Source organism: Medicago sativa, chromosome 8 (genome assembly GCF_051527215.1).
Source record: "Medicago sativa cultivar Bolivia chromosome 8, Bolivia_mono, whole genome shotgun sequence".
Lineage (NCBI taxonomy): Eukaryota > Viridiplantae > Streptophyta > Magnoliopsida > Fabales > Fabaceae > Medicago > Medicago sativa.
Window position 1 is genome coordinate 71,896,724 of NC_140756.1, and position 17,187 is coordinate 71,913,910.

General features: G+C 34.0%; 2 protein-coding genes across 3 annotated transcripts; both read right to left on the reverse strand.

Annotated features, from left to right (window-relative positions):
• Window positions 1–7,721: 7,721 nt before the first annotated feature.
• Window positions 7,722–10,658, reverse strand: LOC146901193 (uncharacterized). 2 transcript variants are annotated; one of them, XM_085733878.1, is made up of 2 exons: window positions 10,162–10,658; window positions 7,722–7,913 (listed from the first exon to the last, which is right to left on the reverse strand). In XM_085733878.1, the coding sequence occupies exon 1, from the start codon at window positions 10,618–10,620 to the stop codon at window positions 10,171–10,173; it is 450 nt and encodes a 149-aa protein (XP_085590004.1). In that variant the 5' UTR covers window positions 10,621–10,658; the 3' UTR covers window positions 7,722–7,913; window positions 10,162–10,170. The 2 variants fall into 2 exon arrangements, with proteins under 2 accessions (XP_085590004.1, XP_085590003.1); XM_085733877.1 differs by lacking the exon at window positions 7,722–7,913 and adding an exon at window positions 9,802–9,947.
• A 4,026-nt stretch (window positions 10,659–14,684) lies between these two features.
• Window positions 14,685–15,317, reverse strand: LOC146901194 (uncharacterized). Its single transcript, XM_085733879.1, has one exon. It carries the CDS (start codon window positions 15,305–15,307, stop codon window positions 14,852–14,854), a length of 456 nt encoding a protein of 151 aa, XP_085590005.1. The 5' UTR covers window positions 15,308–15,317; the 3' UTR covers window positions 14,685–14,851.
• Window positions 15,318–17,187: the final 1,870 nt, after the last annotated feature.

A 17,187-nucleotide genomic window follows, 5' to 3' on the forward strand; every position in this document is an offset into this window, starting at 1 on the left:
GTTTCAATCTCATGTCAAAATTCACTTCAAAAATATCAGTTAAGTCATTTTTTACTCAGTTTAGCCCTTAGGGGGCATTTTAGCCATTTCCTATGCTAAAATTTCTTTCAGTCTTTTAAAATTTTGTTTGAGTCTTTTCAAGTAGTTTGAATAAGTCTTTGTTTCATTCTATGTCAAAACCCTTTCCAAAAATTGCATTTGAAGTCATTTTTAGTCAGTTTTGCCCCTAGGGGCATTTTAGTCTTTTCATGCGTTAAAACCCTGTTTAAATTCTAAAAATTGTCTCTGAGTCTTTTATTTTGCTTGTATGAATTCTTGCTTTAATCCCTTGTTAAAAAAAATCATTTTAAAATCGCATTTGAGTCGTTTCGAGTCATTTTAGTCCCTAGGGGCGTTTTGGTCATTTCACATAATATTTCTGATTCGTTTTAATCTGCTTTGTTGATTTTAATCGTCTCGCGTTACGTTAATTTTCAATTTACTCTTTCAATTCAATTTTAGTTTTGATTTTCATTTTAGTCCGCGCACTTTCGTTATTTACATTTTAATCCCTTTTAAGTTTGTTAGAGTCCAAGTGCCATGTGTCCAAATGCTATTGGTCCTCAAAAGTTTGTTACAAGTCAAGTGCCACATGTCTCTATCCTATTGGTCCAAGGCTAATGACTTAGTCTATAAATTGGTCAAAGGGTCAATGAATCATTTCCACCAATCATTCTTTACAATTCCACAAAAAATCACAAATAAATTTTCTTTCTTTTCCCTCTCCTCTTCTCTCTCACGTAACTAACTCTTTCCCCATCTCTAACAACTTTTCTCCACCACAAAAACCACCACTCCACCACCATAACTAACTAACTCCACCCTCCAAACCACCACAACAACCTCCTTCTTCCACTACCAATCTTCAAATCCACCACTCCACCACCGTAACCTTTCCCTTCCACCATCATCACCAATATTCATCCACAATCCGATTAGTTTTCTTCTCCATTTTCGTTCAACAACAACAAGCCAAATTGATAGACTCATCTTCACAATCCAAGCACAATTCGATTCAGTTGCATTCCATCATCATCATCATCGAATTTCTTGCTACCGGAACAAGCAGCGGCGAATTCGAATCCAGAATCAAGAAGGAGGACGGAAACAGGTCGTGAAAGAAGGAACACGAAGCTGATTTCAGTCCAATTCAAGGGATCAGAACGAGGATTTCAGCAGCAAGATCCACAACCGGTCAAGCTTCGAACGAAGAACGTGAGGTAATCCTTTCCTCTTTCCACATGTTGTTCTACGTTTGGTGCTTCCTCTGTGATCATGTTGTAATTCTCATATGTTGCTGATTCATGTGCAATTTCGTTTGAATCTCCATTCTTTGCGTCAGATTTAAGCTTTGGCGTGTTTATTGTTGCGTTCTTTCTTGTTGGTGCGTGTATTTGTTCCTGCTTATGCTGCGTGTTTAAAAACGAAAAACGATTGATAGAAGAAAAGAGAGTGAACGTTTAAGAAAGGGGAGGAACTCGAAATCTGGAGCCAACCGAAAAGGTTGACTCGTTTTTAATTGCAAAAACGATTTTAGGATAGAATCATGATTCCAGATCCAAAGCTAGGTGAATCTTTTGTGTTTAATTGTTTTTTCTCAAGGAAATATGACGGAAAGGATGTGATTCGATGCATGAGTGTGTTATGTTTCAAGTGTTGTGCTGAAAAAATGAAGGAGGAAGTAGATGAATATGAGAGAATGGAAGGAATGGAACGATGGGGGAAGAAGAAGAAGCTCTTTCACGTTTTAACTTATGGCTAACCCATGAACCATGATCCTAACCCATAAGCCCGATCCATAACCCTACCCGTTTCTGCATTTTGGATTTGGGCTTGGGCCTGCTTGACTTTGTTTTCAATTGCCAGTTTACTTTTGTGCTATTTTCACCCCGCAAATTGATTTTTTACACCCTGGTGCACTCAAAATTGCTTTAAAAAATTCCTAGAAAATTTTCCTAGTGCTTTTCTTAATATTTTTGTTGATTCTTGGTGGTTGTTACCTGTTAATGTTGGCTAGAAAAATATTGGTGAAAATGTTGATTTCTTGATTAGTTTAGTGCTTTTAATTTTGTTAAAGCCTTGTTAAAACCTCCAAAAAATTGTGAACTCTCTTGCAATTATTTTTGATGCTTGAAATTGGTTTCTCATGATATTTTGGTATGTTGAAAATTGATAAGAATATATAGGGAGACTTCTTGTGGCTTTGTGTCACTTTTTGATAATTTCTTATGAAAATTTTGCATATTCTTGATCCCAAAGTCTTGCTATGGTATATTGGTCCTTGGTATGAGAGTTTGCAATGCGTATGCCCCTGATTTAGAGTCGCTCTTTACTGTTTTGGAGTGTGACTTGTTAGTACCTTGTGTTATAAGTCATGTAAATAATTGTTTGTGGAAATAAAGTGTAAAATATGCTTAAATGTGTCATAATTCTTGGTGTAATATTGTCTTATAATTTTCGTGTCATAGCTGAAGTGAAACTCTTTGAAGATTGTCATGGCATGAAAATTATAGGCCTTATGATTGTGGGAATTTTATGACAAAGTTTAGGCATATTTTACCACTTTTGTGTGCTAGGATTTCTACCTTTTTTGTCAAGTTTCATTACTTCCCTATGCTATTTCACTTGCATCCATTTCAATCCTTATTATTCCTTGTGTTACTAACCCTTTCATTTCATGTCTCATATTCTTCATAAGCATTCACACTTCATCTTCCTCTCCATCCCATTTCTTGCGCTTTAAGTTTTCAATTTCATGCAAAAATTAGAATGTAAAGATTTAGGAGTTCTTGTAATATTTTACTTCCATGATTTTAATTTCTTGGCAAAGAGGCCATAGAATGTATCTAGGGTATGATGTAAAGGACAATGGACTCTAATGATGTACACCGACACAAGCACCGACACATGCACACACACCACTATAGCTAGAATATGCATGTTTAGATGTATGTTTAGGATTGTATGTTTAGATGTATGTTTAGGCTTTATACTTAGAAAAATTATTTTCCAAAAAAATATGAACAAACTTCACCCAAATCTTTTTCACAATAAACCTTGGGGTCAAAACCCCATTGATTTTTCTTTTCATTTTCTTAATCAAATTTCAATAAACTTTAATCATACTTTGACTTGTTTTTGCAAATAACTAATCAAACCCCACTCTTTTCTTAAATTCTCATGCCTTCAAGGCCTCTCAATCTCCATTCTTCAAAATCCTATTTTCAAACTTAAAATCAACCAACACAAAAACAAAAACAATTTTTTGAAGAGAACTACGGTGGATTTGATCCCTTAATCGGGTACGTAGGCAAGGAACAAAATTCCTTCAATTCAACTAAAATAAAAATTCAAAAACATTCTTCTCCCTCCAATTCTTCACTTAGAATACCTTTAGGTGTAAATAACACTTTCAAAATAGCATTTAAAAATAAAGCGCGCGCGTAGAAATTAAAGACGGTTCCTATAGGATACTATAGTCGTTATGGGTGCCTAACACCTTCCCGTAGCGAAAACAACTCCCGGACCTCGATTCTCAAGGGTTTTGCTTACTTTTTCCCTTCCCAAGAAAAAATAAGATATCACCGGTTTAAAAGGTTCAAACGTAATCAATGTTTGACACCCGAAAACCAAGATAAAACACCTGGCACCCCACAACATAATGGTGTAGCTGAAAGAATCAACAGAACCATTATGGAGAAAGTTAGATGTATGCTGAAAATGGCTAAGCTGCCTAAGCCATTTTGGGGTGAAGCTGTTCAAACCACATGCTACCTGATTAACAGATCTCCATCTGTTCCTTTGGGCTTTGACATTCCTGAGAGAGTATGGTCCGGACATGATATAAGTTACTCTCATTTGAAGGTGTTTGGATGCAAAGCCTTTGCTCATGTAAATAAGGAGCATAGACAAAAACTTGATGATAAAGCCATTCCTTGCATATTTGTGGGCTATGGAGATGAGGAATTTGGCTACAGGTTATGGGATCCATAAAAGAGGAAAATAATTAGAAGCAGAGACGTAGTGTTTCATGAGCAAGAAACTATGTCGGATTCTGCTATTCCAGAAACACCAAAATGTGATGGTAAGGTTGATCTTACACCGACCACTCCTCCTATAAGAGTTGCCACATAAGGGGGAGATCTTGACAAAGACCCTAGGGTTGATGGCGAGCCAGCAATTGAAGATGGTGATAATGATGAAGATGTTCAGGAGGGAGAGCAATCCCCAACATCTCAGCTCAGGAGATCAAACAGAGATCATCAACCATCTACCAGGTACCCTAGTTCGGAGTACATCCTCATCACTGATGAGGGGGAGCCAGAAAGTTTCGATGAAGTTCAAACTCATAAGGATAAAATCCAATGGATGAAGGCAATGCAAGAAGAGATGGATTCCTTGCAGAAAAATGATACTTATGAGCTTGTGAAACTTCCTGAAGGCAGAAAAGCCCTGAAGAACAAGTGGGTGTTCAAGCTCAAGAATGATGGTGACAAGCTAGTGAAGTACAAAGCTCGCTTAGTCGTTAAAGGTTTTGGACAAAAGCGAGGAATAGATTTTGATGAAATCTTCTCTCCAGTTGTTAAGATGAGTTCAATTCGAGTTATACTCGGATTGGTTGCTAGCTTGGATTTGGAGCTTGAACAAATGGATGTAAAGACTGCATTTCTTCATGAAGATTTAGATGAAGAAATCTACATGGTTCAACCAGAAGGATTTGAGAAGACTCGAAAGGAGCACTTGGTTTGCAAATTGAAGAAGAGCTTGTATGGATTAAAACAAGCTCCAAGACAATGGTATAAGAAATTTGACTCTTTCATGATGAGTCATGAATATACCAAGACAGATGCAGACCATTGTGTATATGTCAAAACATTTCGAGGTGACAAATTCATCATTCTTCTGTTATATGTAGATGATATGTTGATCGTGGGACAAGATAAGGATATGATTGGTAATTTGAAGAAGGAATTGTCAAAATCTTTTGACATGAAAAATCTAGGCCCTGCAAAGCAAATTCTAGGTATGAAGATTTTGCGAGACCGGAAAGCAAGGAAGCTATGGTTGTCACAACAACAATATGTGGATCGGGTTCTAGAAAGATTCAACATGAAGGGTGCTAAACCAGTCAGCACGCCGTTAGCCAATCACTTTAAACTCAGCAGAGTGAGTTGTCCTACTAGTCAAGATGAAAAAGAAGCTATGGCTGCCATACCTTACTCCTCAGCAATTGGGAGTTTGATGTATGCAATGGTTTGCACTAGACCAGATATTGCTCATGCAGTTGGAGTTGTTAGCAGGTTTCTTTCCAATCCTGGTAAACAACATTAGGAAGCTGTGAAGTGGATCTTGAGGTATCTGAAAGGAAGCTCTGATAAGTGCTTATGCTTTGGAGGATCAGATTCGATTTTGAAAGGCTACACAGATGCTGATATGGCAGGTGACCTGGATGGTAGAAAGTCTACTTCAGGAATGGTGTTTACTTTCTCAGGGGGTGCTGTATCATGGCAATCTAAATTGCAAAAATGTGTTGCCTTATCAACAACAGAGGCGGAATATATTGACATGGCTGAAGCAGGGAAATAAATGCTTTGGCTAAAAAGATTTCTTGATCAATTGGGAATGAAGCAGGAAAAGTACGTTATCCATTGCGATAGTCAAAGCTCTTTGGATTTGAGTAAGAATGTGATGTACCACTCTCGTACAAAGCATATTGATGTCAGATATCATTGGTTGCGTCAAGCAGCGGAAGAACAACAATTTATGTTGGAAAAGATTCACACCGATAAAAATCCCACGGATATGTTGACGAAGGTTGTAGCACGTGAAAAGCTTCAACTTTGTGCCGAGTTGATCGGCATGGATCGCAGGTGAATGAATTGCGAGGATATCTCCCTTTGGCTGGAGGGGGAGAATTGTTGGCCCCACCACGTGTGGGTATTGTTTCCAGCCAAAGACAATTACTACAAGTAATTGTAAATAGTCTTCTACCTATTTAATGCAAGGATGCATTTGTCTACAAATATCCAGCCGAAGCAAATTTCCATTTTTCTTCTAGCTTTTGGTGGCTTGGCTAGTTGTGCAGAAAAGTTTGAATTTTTGAAATCCATTCAAACTTTTACACTCTAATTTCTTTGACTTTTTGGTGTAAGAGGTGTGAATCAATTCCAACTCTTACTCCTCTTTTCTTCTATAAATAGAGGAGTTCTTAGAACATAGAAGTAGAGAGAGAGCAAGAGAAGAAGAAAAAAATTATAAAGCTTCTTTTGTTTGTAGAAGTGTGTGAGGAAAAAATAGAGTGTTGAGTAAATCCAGAGAGTGTGGGAAAAATACATCGGGTGAGTATCATCTCTATAACTCCTAGGTGCTATAAAATAATAGCATTAGAATAGGAGTGGGTCTCACGGGAAACACTATATTGTATCTCTTGTGTGTGTAAGAGAGTGGAGAGAATATTGTAATATTCTTTAATATAGTGGAATATTTTTTCGGAGTTTGTCCCGTGGTTTTTCCTTCGGTATTAGAAGGTTTTCCACGTTAAATATTGATGTTCATTTTTATCGTTACCGCTGCGCTACAAGATCCAATCTCTTTTGGATTTTGGAATTTTAATTTACACTTGCGTTAAGCTCGTCGAGCCCAACAAAGATTGACCTCTTTGGGTCGACCCTTTTGACTTTTAAACTTAGAACCTTCCTTTAGGTGATTGGAAATATATATTGATCTATATTCCTTCTCTACGAACCATTGATCTTTCCTCTCTATAACAACTGGTATCATGACCTTAGTTTCTTCTATCAATTACCAATACCAAAAGATAAAACATTTCCTTTGTGAACCTTGTCGAAACCTGCCACATCCTGAACTTTGCTCGGACAATGAACAACACACCTTCTGTCATCAGCGTCTTTACCTGCCTCTAGAGACCAGTCCTCATATAACTATTTAACAAAAGTATCAACTAAAGGAGCATCATCTTGCAAAACATCTGGCCCTGAATACAAAGATTCTTTCTCTTCCTCATACGCAACTAAACATGTGTCATCTTCTATGCCAAACTCTAGGTCCTCCACAATTTGAATCTTATATTTCTGTTAGTCTATCCAAAATTCTTCCAGCATATTGAATGAGTAGCGTGTTACTTTTTTTTAGGGAAATGTTAACTAGTGTCTCCGGGACACTCTTTAAGGACCATATTTAGTAAGTATATTATGAAAATGTATATAATTAATGTCTTGAAAATCGAAATGTTTGACTTTTTTAAAGAATAATTGCCTATTCTGGATAGCTTAAAGAGTGCTCCGGGGGTACTCGTTAACAAGACCACTTTTTTTAATCATATTTGAGGTGATGTTTATTTTTATTATTACGTTAGATATTTGTTGATATAATTTATTTAAAATTTGGTCAAAATTTGTGTGGGTTATGACATCAGAAATGAGGTAAATTGGAGGGTCAAAATCGCTCAATTGAGACTAGAGTTAAAAGTCGTCCAATTGAAAAACTAGAGGATGAACACCACTCATTTGAAACAAGAGGTTTTAAAATCACACAATTGTAAAATTAGGCGGTCAAATGTATAATTAAGACATTTTTGAAAGTAACTCAATGCCATTTTACAATAGGGTTTTGTTAACTTGTACCTCCAAAAGTACATTTTAAAGAACTCAAGATTAGAAATCTTACATTGAACATAATAGGTTTTGTACTTTTGAGAAATTGATTACAAGAAGAGTAAGTAAGTATATGTAGTTTCTTAGGGTATGCTCATAAGACATGTTAACATTTTTCTTTACAATAAAAAGTCAACCATGTTTGATATGTGGATTCTCTCCGGCCCTTTTGGTTCAGCCATATCTCCTTTTTCAATTCAACTTGGTTGATTGATACATGAAGACAAGAATAATAATAATAAAGAAGAGAGAGAAAAAAAAAGTTAGTAAATGGTTGAGATTAAGGTAAGATGAACAACACGAAAGAATGAAGATGAGAGGATCCAAATCCCCATGTTTTGGGTAAGACGATCATCATCACTTCATTTAACAATACTATTATCATTTATTAAGGAAGGCTCTGCCAGCTTTTGCAATAAAATCAGGTGGCATTTAGGGTGGGTAGCAACAATTCTTTCCCACCATGGGAAAGTTGCAATTTTACTGCCACGTGCCAGTTAACACAGGTTATTTTTTCTTTATCAAGTGTTACAAAAATGTAATACTCCCTCCGTCCCTATATGTAACCCCATTTTGCCTTTTTCACATTTCTTAAGAAAAGTTGTTAGTACAATTAATGTGTATATTTTGTGTGTTAATATTACCAAATTATCCTTTGTTTATATGTGTATTAAATTGACTTTTCATATTTCAAGATAAGTTAATACTATTAATTAGGGGTATCTTTAGGAAAAAATAATAAATGCATCTAGTAATTTGAAAAGGTATTTATATATAGGGACAATTTTTTAGTCAAATGGGTGGTTATATATAGGTACGGAGGGAGTATTTATAATAGTTTTAATAATTTTAATAATACACAACTTATTTTTGTGAAAACAAATCTGCACCTCCCCCATCTTCTCAAATCAGTGGCGAGTTTTTTACCCTCATCTTCCATGGCATCCCATTCAACATAATCAGAACTCAGCTATGTTCTTTTCCTTCTCCAAAGTCCAACCAAAACAAGAGAATCAAAATCAGTTTCACAATAAAAGTGTTAATTCCATCTCCACCAAAATATCAATGAAACCCAGAATAACCAAAATTCTGTAATTCCAATAAGTCCATACTGGATCTACAACTGCAAGAGTGAAATGTGTCTCTACCAAACCCCTCTCAATTGAAATTCATGTGTGGCAAAACCCCAATTTTCTCTTCAATCGAAACATATCCATGTCGTTGACGGTTCGGAGAGCTTCTATTGTTTTCAGTTGCGGACGATGATGAGTGAGAGATGGCGGGAGGATTGAAAGTATCATGAAATTCTTTTTGCTTTTTGTGAAGCATCGTGGAAGGGGAGAGGCGGAAAAGAAGGTGAGGAGAGTTGGTGTTTGATGAAGGGGTAAAACTGTAAAAGAGCAACAGTTAATATAAATAATTTAAGTATGATTTAATTACTTAATTTAGTTCTTTTAGAGGGTAATTAATAATTAGTTAAAGCAATTAGAAATTGACCTTTTTTTTCAAAAAAAAAATAATTAGAAATTGACCTTTGAATGTACAAAGACAGTAGTATTTAATCAATACAATTAATTTAATCTGAAAATTATAATTAACAAAATAGCAATAAACAATTGAAGTTGGGGTATCTTTTTTTTTTTTCCATGTAAATTGCCAAAAAGTCACAAGCAGGTATCCTATCTTAGATCTGAACCATTGAATTATAAAAATAATATATCTATGGCTGAAAAGCAACTTTCCCATCATGGGAAAGTATTCCTCCTACCCACCCTAAATGCCACCTAAAATCAACCATGTTAATTGCTTGCTTTCCTATGCTAACTTTTCCAGGAAGTAAGCCCCACTAACACGCTCTCGAGAGTACATACTCTTAAAAACATTTATTTGCTTTAAACGTTGACTAATTAAGATTGATATATACATCATCGAACATTTTGTTTTATTAGTTTTATATTCAAGTTCATAATATTCACCCGTGAATAAGAAATATGTAAACAGTTTTGAATTTCACACATACAATTTAAGTAGTAGCAAGCAACATTACCTCTGCCTATCATATGTTTACATCTAGGGTTAAGTCCCCGTGACTAGAGAAAACAAATATTATATTTCATCATTTACACAAATACAAAAGTAATACAAGGATGATATTGATGACACCAATATCATATTAATTAAGATTTTAGAGATAGAGAATTGCATGCAGATTCAAACCCACGCTTCACCTATAATCTGAAGAGTATTTACGAGACTAACATCAATATTCATTAACTAAAGTGAAGGATATATATAACACTAATTCACTTACACTGTTTTGGAAGTTCTATTATATATATGACAAATAAAAACATATATAATTGTTGACAACAAAATAATAAGAGTTTGACTTTATAATTTTAAAATAGAGTTTAAATATCATAAGAAACAATTGTAAAATGAATATTACCTGTTATAATTAAAACATATTTGCTCTACTGCGAATGGCACAACTTCTGCTTCTAGAATAAAGAAGGGGCTTGACCTTGATATTGTCATCATCTTCAAACTCACATATCTCGTCTTCTTCAATCCTTCCAATTCCAACACTGCGACTCCGAGGCACTTTCATCGCTTTCGATCCTAACTCAACACGATTTTCATCTCTGATCCTAAGTGACGCAGCCCTTACGAGTTCCTTGAAATCATCATCACTTGTGGTCGATGTTGTAGAGTTAACACTGAAGCTCCTAGGAAAGGAGTAAAGTTGCGTAGGACATCCCATGGTTGCAGGATCTACATAGGAAAAATCACGAGAACATTGGATCATGCCATTGACGTACATGTCCTTTACCTTTACCAGGAACCTTAATGGTGCCTTCATGTACCTACTGAGCTTGCTTCCTTTGCTCTTATCTTTTTTTGTCATGTTTCAAGATTACTTCGAAAAATGGCAATTAGAGGGCCTTTTATATAGGTTCAAGATTACTTTAAAAAATAGTAATTAGAGGGCCCATTATCTATACTATATATTAAAAAGATAACTTCAACTCTTTTGGACCGACTTTAATTTTTTCTTTTAAAAAATACACTCAATTTTGAATACAAATAACACATATAATAAATAGATAAGAATAAATTTAAATATTAAAAATATGTAACAAACACGATATGAATATATATATATATATATATATATATATACACTTATTTTTTCTCTGTTTTTTTTCTTCCCTTTATCATTTAAAAAGTGTAACAAACTATGAGTATATTTATACTTACTTTTTCATTATCCCAATTAAACAAATTTTTCTATAATAAAAATCGTTGTTGGTGTCATTAAGAAAAAAGAATTTAGATTTTTTTTTATTGTTGGTGTCATTGAAATAAATAATCATGATTAATTTGGTTTGTTATAACTTCAAAGCAACAAACATTTATATTTTTAGTTTTAATCAAAATTAAAATTTCATTAAAAAAAACGTTAATAATTTTCAGACGTTAACACAAGAAAAAGAGCAGAGTGCCCGTCTTTTTGCTAGTCTATATATAACTCTCAACTTTCAATACAAATAACACATATAACAAATAGATAAGAGTAAATTTAAATATTAAAATAAAAGTATAACAAACACAATATGAGTATATATTTAGTTTTTTTCTCTTTATCCTTTTTTTTTAAACCAAAGAGGTTACATCAAAGAGCTGCAACCAAAGATAATATTAAGGAAAAGGAGCAGATACAAAAGAGGGGGAACTATAGCCAAAACCCTCAGAAGGAAACAAACCTACAGTTAGGCATGTCTAACTTGTTTTGAACCAAAAAACTAGAAAGGAAGGATGGTGTTGTTTCCCAAGAAAATAATCCCTGCAAGGCCAAGCCAAAGTTTGCAAGGGAATCAACACACTGATTTCCTTCTCTGAAAATATGGGAGACTATAAAAATCATGTTAATCAAGAGCTTCATGCAGTTGGACCATCTGTTCCTTAACTGCCATGGAACAATATCATTGTTTGAAAAAGCCATTACTACTAACATAGAATCTGACTCTAACCAAAAATTTGTCCAACTTCTTTGAAAGGATGTCTCTATGGCCCTCATAGCACCAAGCAGCTCAGCATAAAATGCAGAAACCAAACCAAGATTTTCTGAGATACAAAGAAAACAATCTGCATTAGAGTCTCTAAAGATGATACCACAAGCAGAAGACATTGATGATGAAGATCCATCTGTGTTCCTTTTAATCCAGTTATTGAGAGGAGGATACCACATAACTTCCTTGATCCGAGGGGCTCTAGGGGGTGTATGTTAACATTAAACTTCTTTATGATGGTGAAGTCAGTCATAGAGGAGTTGGAGGTAGCTTTGGAACTGTTACCTGACAAAGCAACATTAGATGAAATTAAGACAATTGCAGATTTTCAATGAATAGCTTTCCCTTTGAATCTTGCAGAGTTTCTTGCAAACCAAACCACAGAGAGAATGTTTACAATGGCAGCTTTGATGATTATCTTGCACTGAGGATTCCATCTTCTATCACAAATGTGCCAAATTTTCTCAATGTCATTGAAGTGTAAGTTAATATTTAGAGTGGTAGCAAGCCAGTTCCAAATTTTAACTACATAAGGGCAATCAAAAAACAAATGGAAAGTAGTTTCAGTATTATTAAGACATAGATTGTAGATAGAAGGAATGTTGCATCCTCTCTCCATAAGCTTTTCATCTGTAGGTATCTTGTCATGCATAATCCTCCATGCTATCAGAGATTTTGAAGGTGGAATGTCAACACTCCAAATAGTAGAAGCCCAATGAAGCTTCTGCATATAATGATTTTTAAAAAGGTAAGCTTCCTTTAGGGTAATGTCACCAGTCTTGGACTCACACCACATAAGCTTGTCTTGTCTATGATCCATAGGTATAATAGTAAATTCAACAGTCTGTCTGAGAGAAGGATATTGTTGTTGCAGCTGCCAATGAACGTGCAAATGAAAATTTTGGATATAGTCACTGACTTTTGAGGTAAGAAATATGTGAAGATGAGCAAGTATCTGATATATATCACATAAAGGAGGGCCACACCATCTATCAGTCCAAAAAAAATATATTTTCACCATCACCAACTAAGAAATTAGAGTTGTCAAGAACTGTTGAATAATCACTTTTCACACTACTCCAAATTGAGGAATGTTGTCTATCTCTGAAAACTCTGCTTCTAAGAATGATTGCCCAATGTTCATCTGAATTGACAAGATTCCAACACAATTTGAGGTTAGCAGCTTCATTGATCTTGATTAAGGATCTAAGACCTAGACTCCCTTCATAAGGTCTGCATAACTTTTTCCATGCCACTGAACAAGCTTTCTTTGAGATATGTCTCCACTCCAGATAAATTTTTTGATGCATCTCTCAAGATCCTTTAGCAAAGATATTGGCCAAGAATATGTTGTTATTATACTATGAATGAGCACGCCCTTTATCCTTTAAAAAGCATAACAAATTAAATGAATATATTTATATTTATGTTTCATTATTCCAATTATATCCATAATAAAGATTGTTGTTGGTGTCATTAAAAATAAGAATTTAGATTATATTATTTTTTTGTTATATTATTGGTGTCATTGAAATAGATAATCATGGTTAATTTGATTTACTTTGATTTGAAAGCAACAAATATTTATATTTAGTTTTAATCAAAATCAAAATTTCATAAAAAAATACCGTTCATAATTTTCAAACGTTAGTGCAATAAAAAGAGCAGAAAGACTGGCACGCGAGCGCCCGTCTTTTCGCTAGTATAGATAAAGTAAATAGACAGCTAGCTCTAATATGCCGGAAATAGATTGACTAACTTTCAGTTGTTTACCTTTAGTAACTTTAGATATGAGAGAGAGAGAGAGAGAGAGAGAGAGAGAGAGAGAGAGAGAGAGAGAGAGAGAGAGAGAGAGAGAGAGAGAGAGAATGATCAGAAAAGATGCGAGAGAAAATAAAAGATGAGAAAGATAGATAGATAAAAAGATATGTGACTTTTCCATCAAAAAGATAGAGAATTCTAACCTAACACAGATCTATCTTAATAAACTTAAAGAGGTACTCCATTTGATATTTTATTATGCATATTGAATCTCTCAACATAAATATATGATTAACATCTTGCTAATCTCACAAAATAAATATATGATTAAATATCTTGTTAATTATACGAATGGCAGGGTGAGTTCTTTGGATTAGTGGTCCATCGTAAATCAATGACTCATAAGTCACTCTTTAAATCTCAAATGAGAAACTTACAATTTTATATATTTCAAATGATATAATACATGAAAGTATTGTCCCCTATTCATTCTAATTCTAGAGACAAATTTACAGTTGAAATAGCGGTAATAATTAATGACATGAATGGAAACACAACGTAGTCAAATTAGAGACCGTCAAACATAGTGACTTGATTGACATAAAGTTAATAATAGGGTGGTGGAATGGAGAAAATAGTATGGTAGAGTGGTGGCAATTGAAGAGTTCGTCTTAATAGGTATCATACTCCTTGGGTTGAATAGAACTCGTCTTCGAGTTTATATCAAGTTCATCATCCAAATATAGGAGAAATATTGGCAACATTCAAAGGTATTTGAGATACCATAGGTTCTTTGCATTTCTACCTCGAAAGCATTTTCATTGACTGGACCATCATCTTTTGGAAATAAACTGTCATTTGGTTGATTTGGAAATTTTTCTTCTGTCACCAAAGACACCAATAACCTTGATTCCTTGTTTCTTTCATTGACTTTATTTGGTGGTAAGGGAGTTAATTTGACTTTTACTCCATCTTTGACACAGGAGTATGTGTTTGCAAGGAAGAAAGCCCCACTAACATGCTCTCAAGAGTATAGACTCTCTAAAAATAATATTCATTTGCTTTAAACGTTGACTAAAGAGGATTAACATTTTGTTTCATTAGTTTTAAATCCAATTCCTCTAAAAAAGATTAAAAATTCAAGTTCAAATATTCACCCATGAATAAACAATATGTGAATTTAACTTTGTAATCTTAAAATACAAAGTTTAATTATCATATGAGACATTGTAAAAAAATTATTACATTATTAATAATAATAATTAAAACATGCTTCCTCTACTACGAATAACACATGCTTATTAATTAACTTTGTAATCTTAAAATACAAAGTTTCATTGTACAACTTCTACTTCTAGAATAAATAAGGGGCTTGACCTTGATATTATCATCATCTTCAAACTCACATACCTCGTCTTCTTCAATCCTTCCAATGCCAACACTGTGACTCCGAAGAACTTTCATCGAATCCTTACCCAACTCAACACGATTTTCATCTCTGATCCTAAGCGAAGCAGCCCTTACGAGTTCCTTGAAATCATCATCACTTGTGGTAGATGTTGTAGAGTTAACACTGAAGCTCCTAGGAAAGGAGTAAAATTGCGTGGGACATACCATGGTTGCAGGATCTACATAGGAAAAATCACGAGAACATTGGATCATGCCATTGACGTACATGTCCTTTACCTTTACCAGGAACCTTAATGGTGCCTTCATGTACCTGATGAGCTTGCTTCCTTTGCTCTTATCTTTTTTTGTCATGTTTCAAGATTACTTCAAAAAATGGCAATTAAAGGGCCCCTAATATAGATAAAGAAAATAGACAGCTAGCTGTATTATTAGTGGTTTCTGTAGGGAAGCTTAAGTTACACGACAGATAACTTCAAGTTGAGTTACTCTAATTAATATTTTATTATAGATATTGAATTGAATTTCACAAATTAAATAAATGATTACTACTGTATATATCTTGTTAACAGGGCCGTCCCTAAGAATTTGGAGGCTCGGCTCTAGGAATGAAAAGAGGTCAGTGATAAAATCAAAACGTATTTTTTTTAAAAGAGCAATGTTCTATTTATATTTTTTAAAAGATAAATATAAGGTGTCGTATATATGTGGTACACCCAAAGGTGAAAATGACTACCGTATACATGAGGAACCCCCACCTAACACCAAAAGCAAGAGGATCTAATTCTAATAGGCCTAAAAGGCTAAAACAAGGTGACAGAAAATGACTGGGGGTATTAAAAAAAATTGGAGTGCAGTAGTACTAGTGGGTATTAATTTTTTTTTTTGAGGCCCGTGGCTGAGGGAGGCCCAGCTCTGTTGAGCTGTTGCACCCCCTCAAGGCCGGGCCTGCTTGTTAATTATATGAAAAACAAATGGTAGGGTGAGTTCTACATATAAATGGTAATGGTCCATCGTGGATCGATCTTTAAATTTATCAGGATTCTTACGCTGATCGGCGATACTATTTAAAAATAAAAACTCATGTCCATTCTCATATTTACGTTCAAAGTGGTGTCTTGATTGATGTCAGCGCCGAATTATATTTTTATTTTTTTCGTTGTTTTAATCAAATTAACTGATATCAATTAAATGTTAGAATGATTATTAACATCTACTATAAAAAGACAACTCCCTTTTAAAAAAGGGTTAATTATGTTTCTAGTCCCTATAAAATAGCGACCTTGTAAGTTTAGTCTCTACTTAATTTTAATAGCATTTTTAGTCCCTATAAAAAAAAATTTACTTATAATTTTAGTCCCTGCTAAAACAAAGTTTGATTAATTATCCTTAAACTCTTAAATTTTTGAACGATTTTTTTGAGACAAGATTAGAACACTATGAAAGGTTCGTTTACTAAAATTTAGAATTTTCTGACATGAAATGAATTAAATATGAATTTTTTAAAACGACAAAAGTTAAAGATAAAAAGTAATAAAATCTGGATGTAGAAATCAAATTTTGCGATAATTTTTTGCGGACGAACTTTTAGTAATGTTCTAAACACGTCTGCAAAAAATTGTTCAAAAATTTAAGAGTTTAATCATAAATTAAACAAATTTGAATTGAGTAGGGACTAATACTCAGTGCAGAAAAACAAAATTAGGGACTAAAAATGCTATTAAAATTAAGTAGGGACTAAACTTACAAGGTCGCTATTTTATAGGGACTAGAAACATAATTAACCCTTTAAAAAATAAACGACGATGTTCGTCGCCGTTAGGATTTTAGACTTTTTTTAGTACTAATTGACCATTTGTAAAGATGGTCTACACTAAAATTTCAGAATGATTAAGCGTTCAAAGTTTCCTATAAACTGCATGTATTTTTTTCCTATAGGTATACATAGTTCTGTATTCTAACCGTCAATATAAATACGAAATATGATGCTTGAAAAATAGTTACCTATTCTCCAATATATACAAAGTGCAAGTATACACTGCCGCGACAAGTAATAAAGAATAAATAGAATATCGATCCCACGAAGATTGTCGTGGAAAAGTTTGAAGCACTTTCAAATACTAAGCTTAATTATTTAAGGTCCAAAAAAGCAAATAACAAAGACATGAACTTAAGATACTAAAGTTGTAAAATGCATAAGTAAATAAAGCATGTAAAAATGAATTAGAGATTCA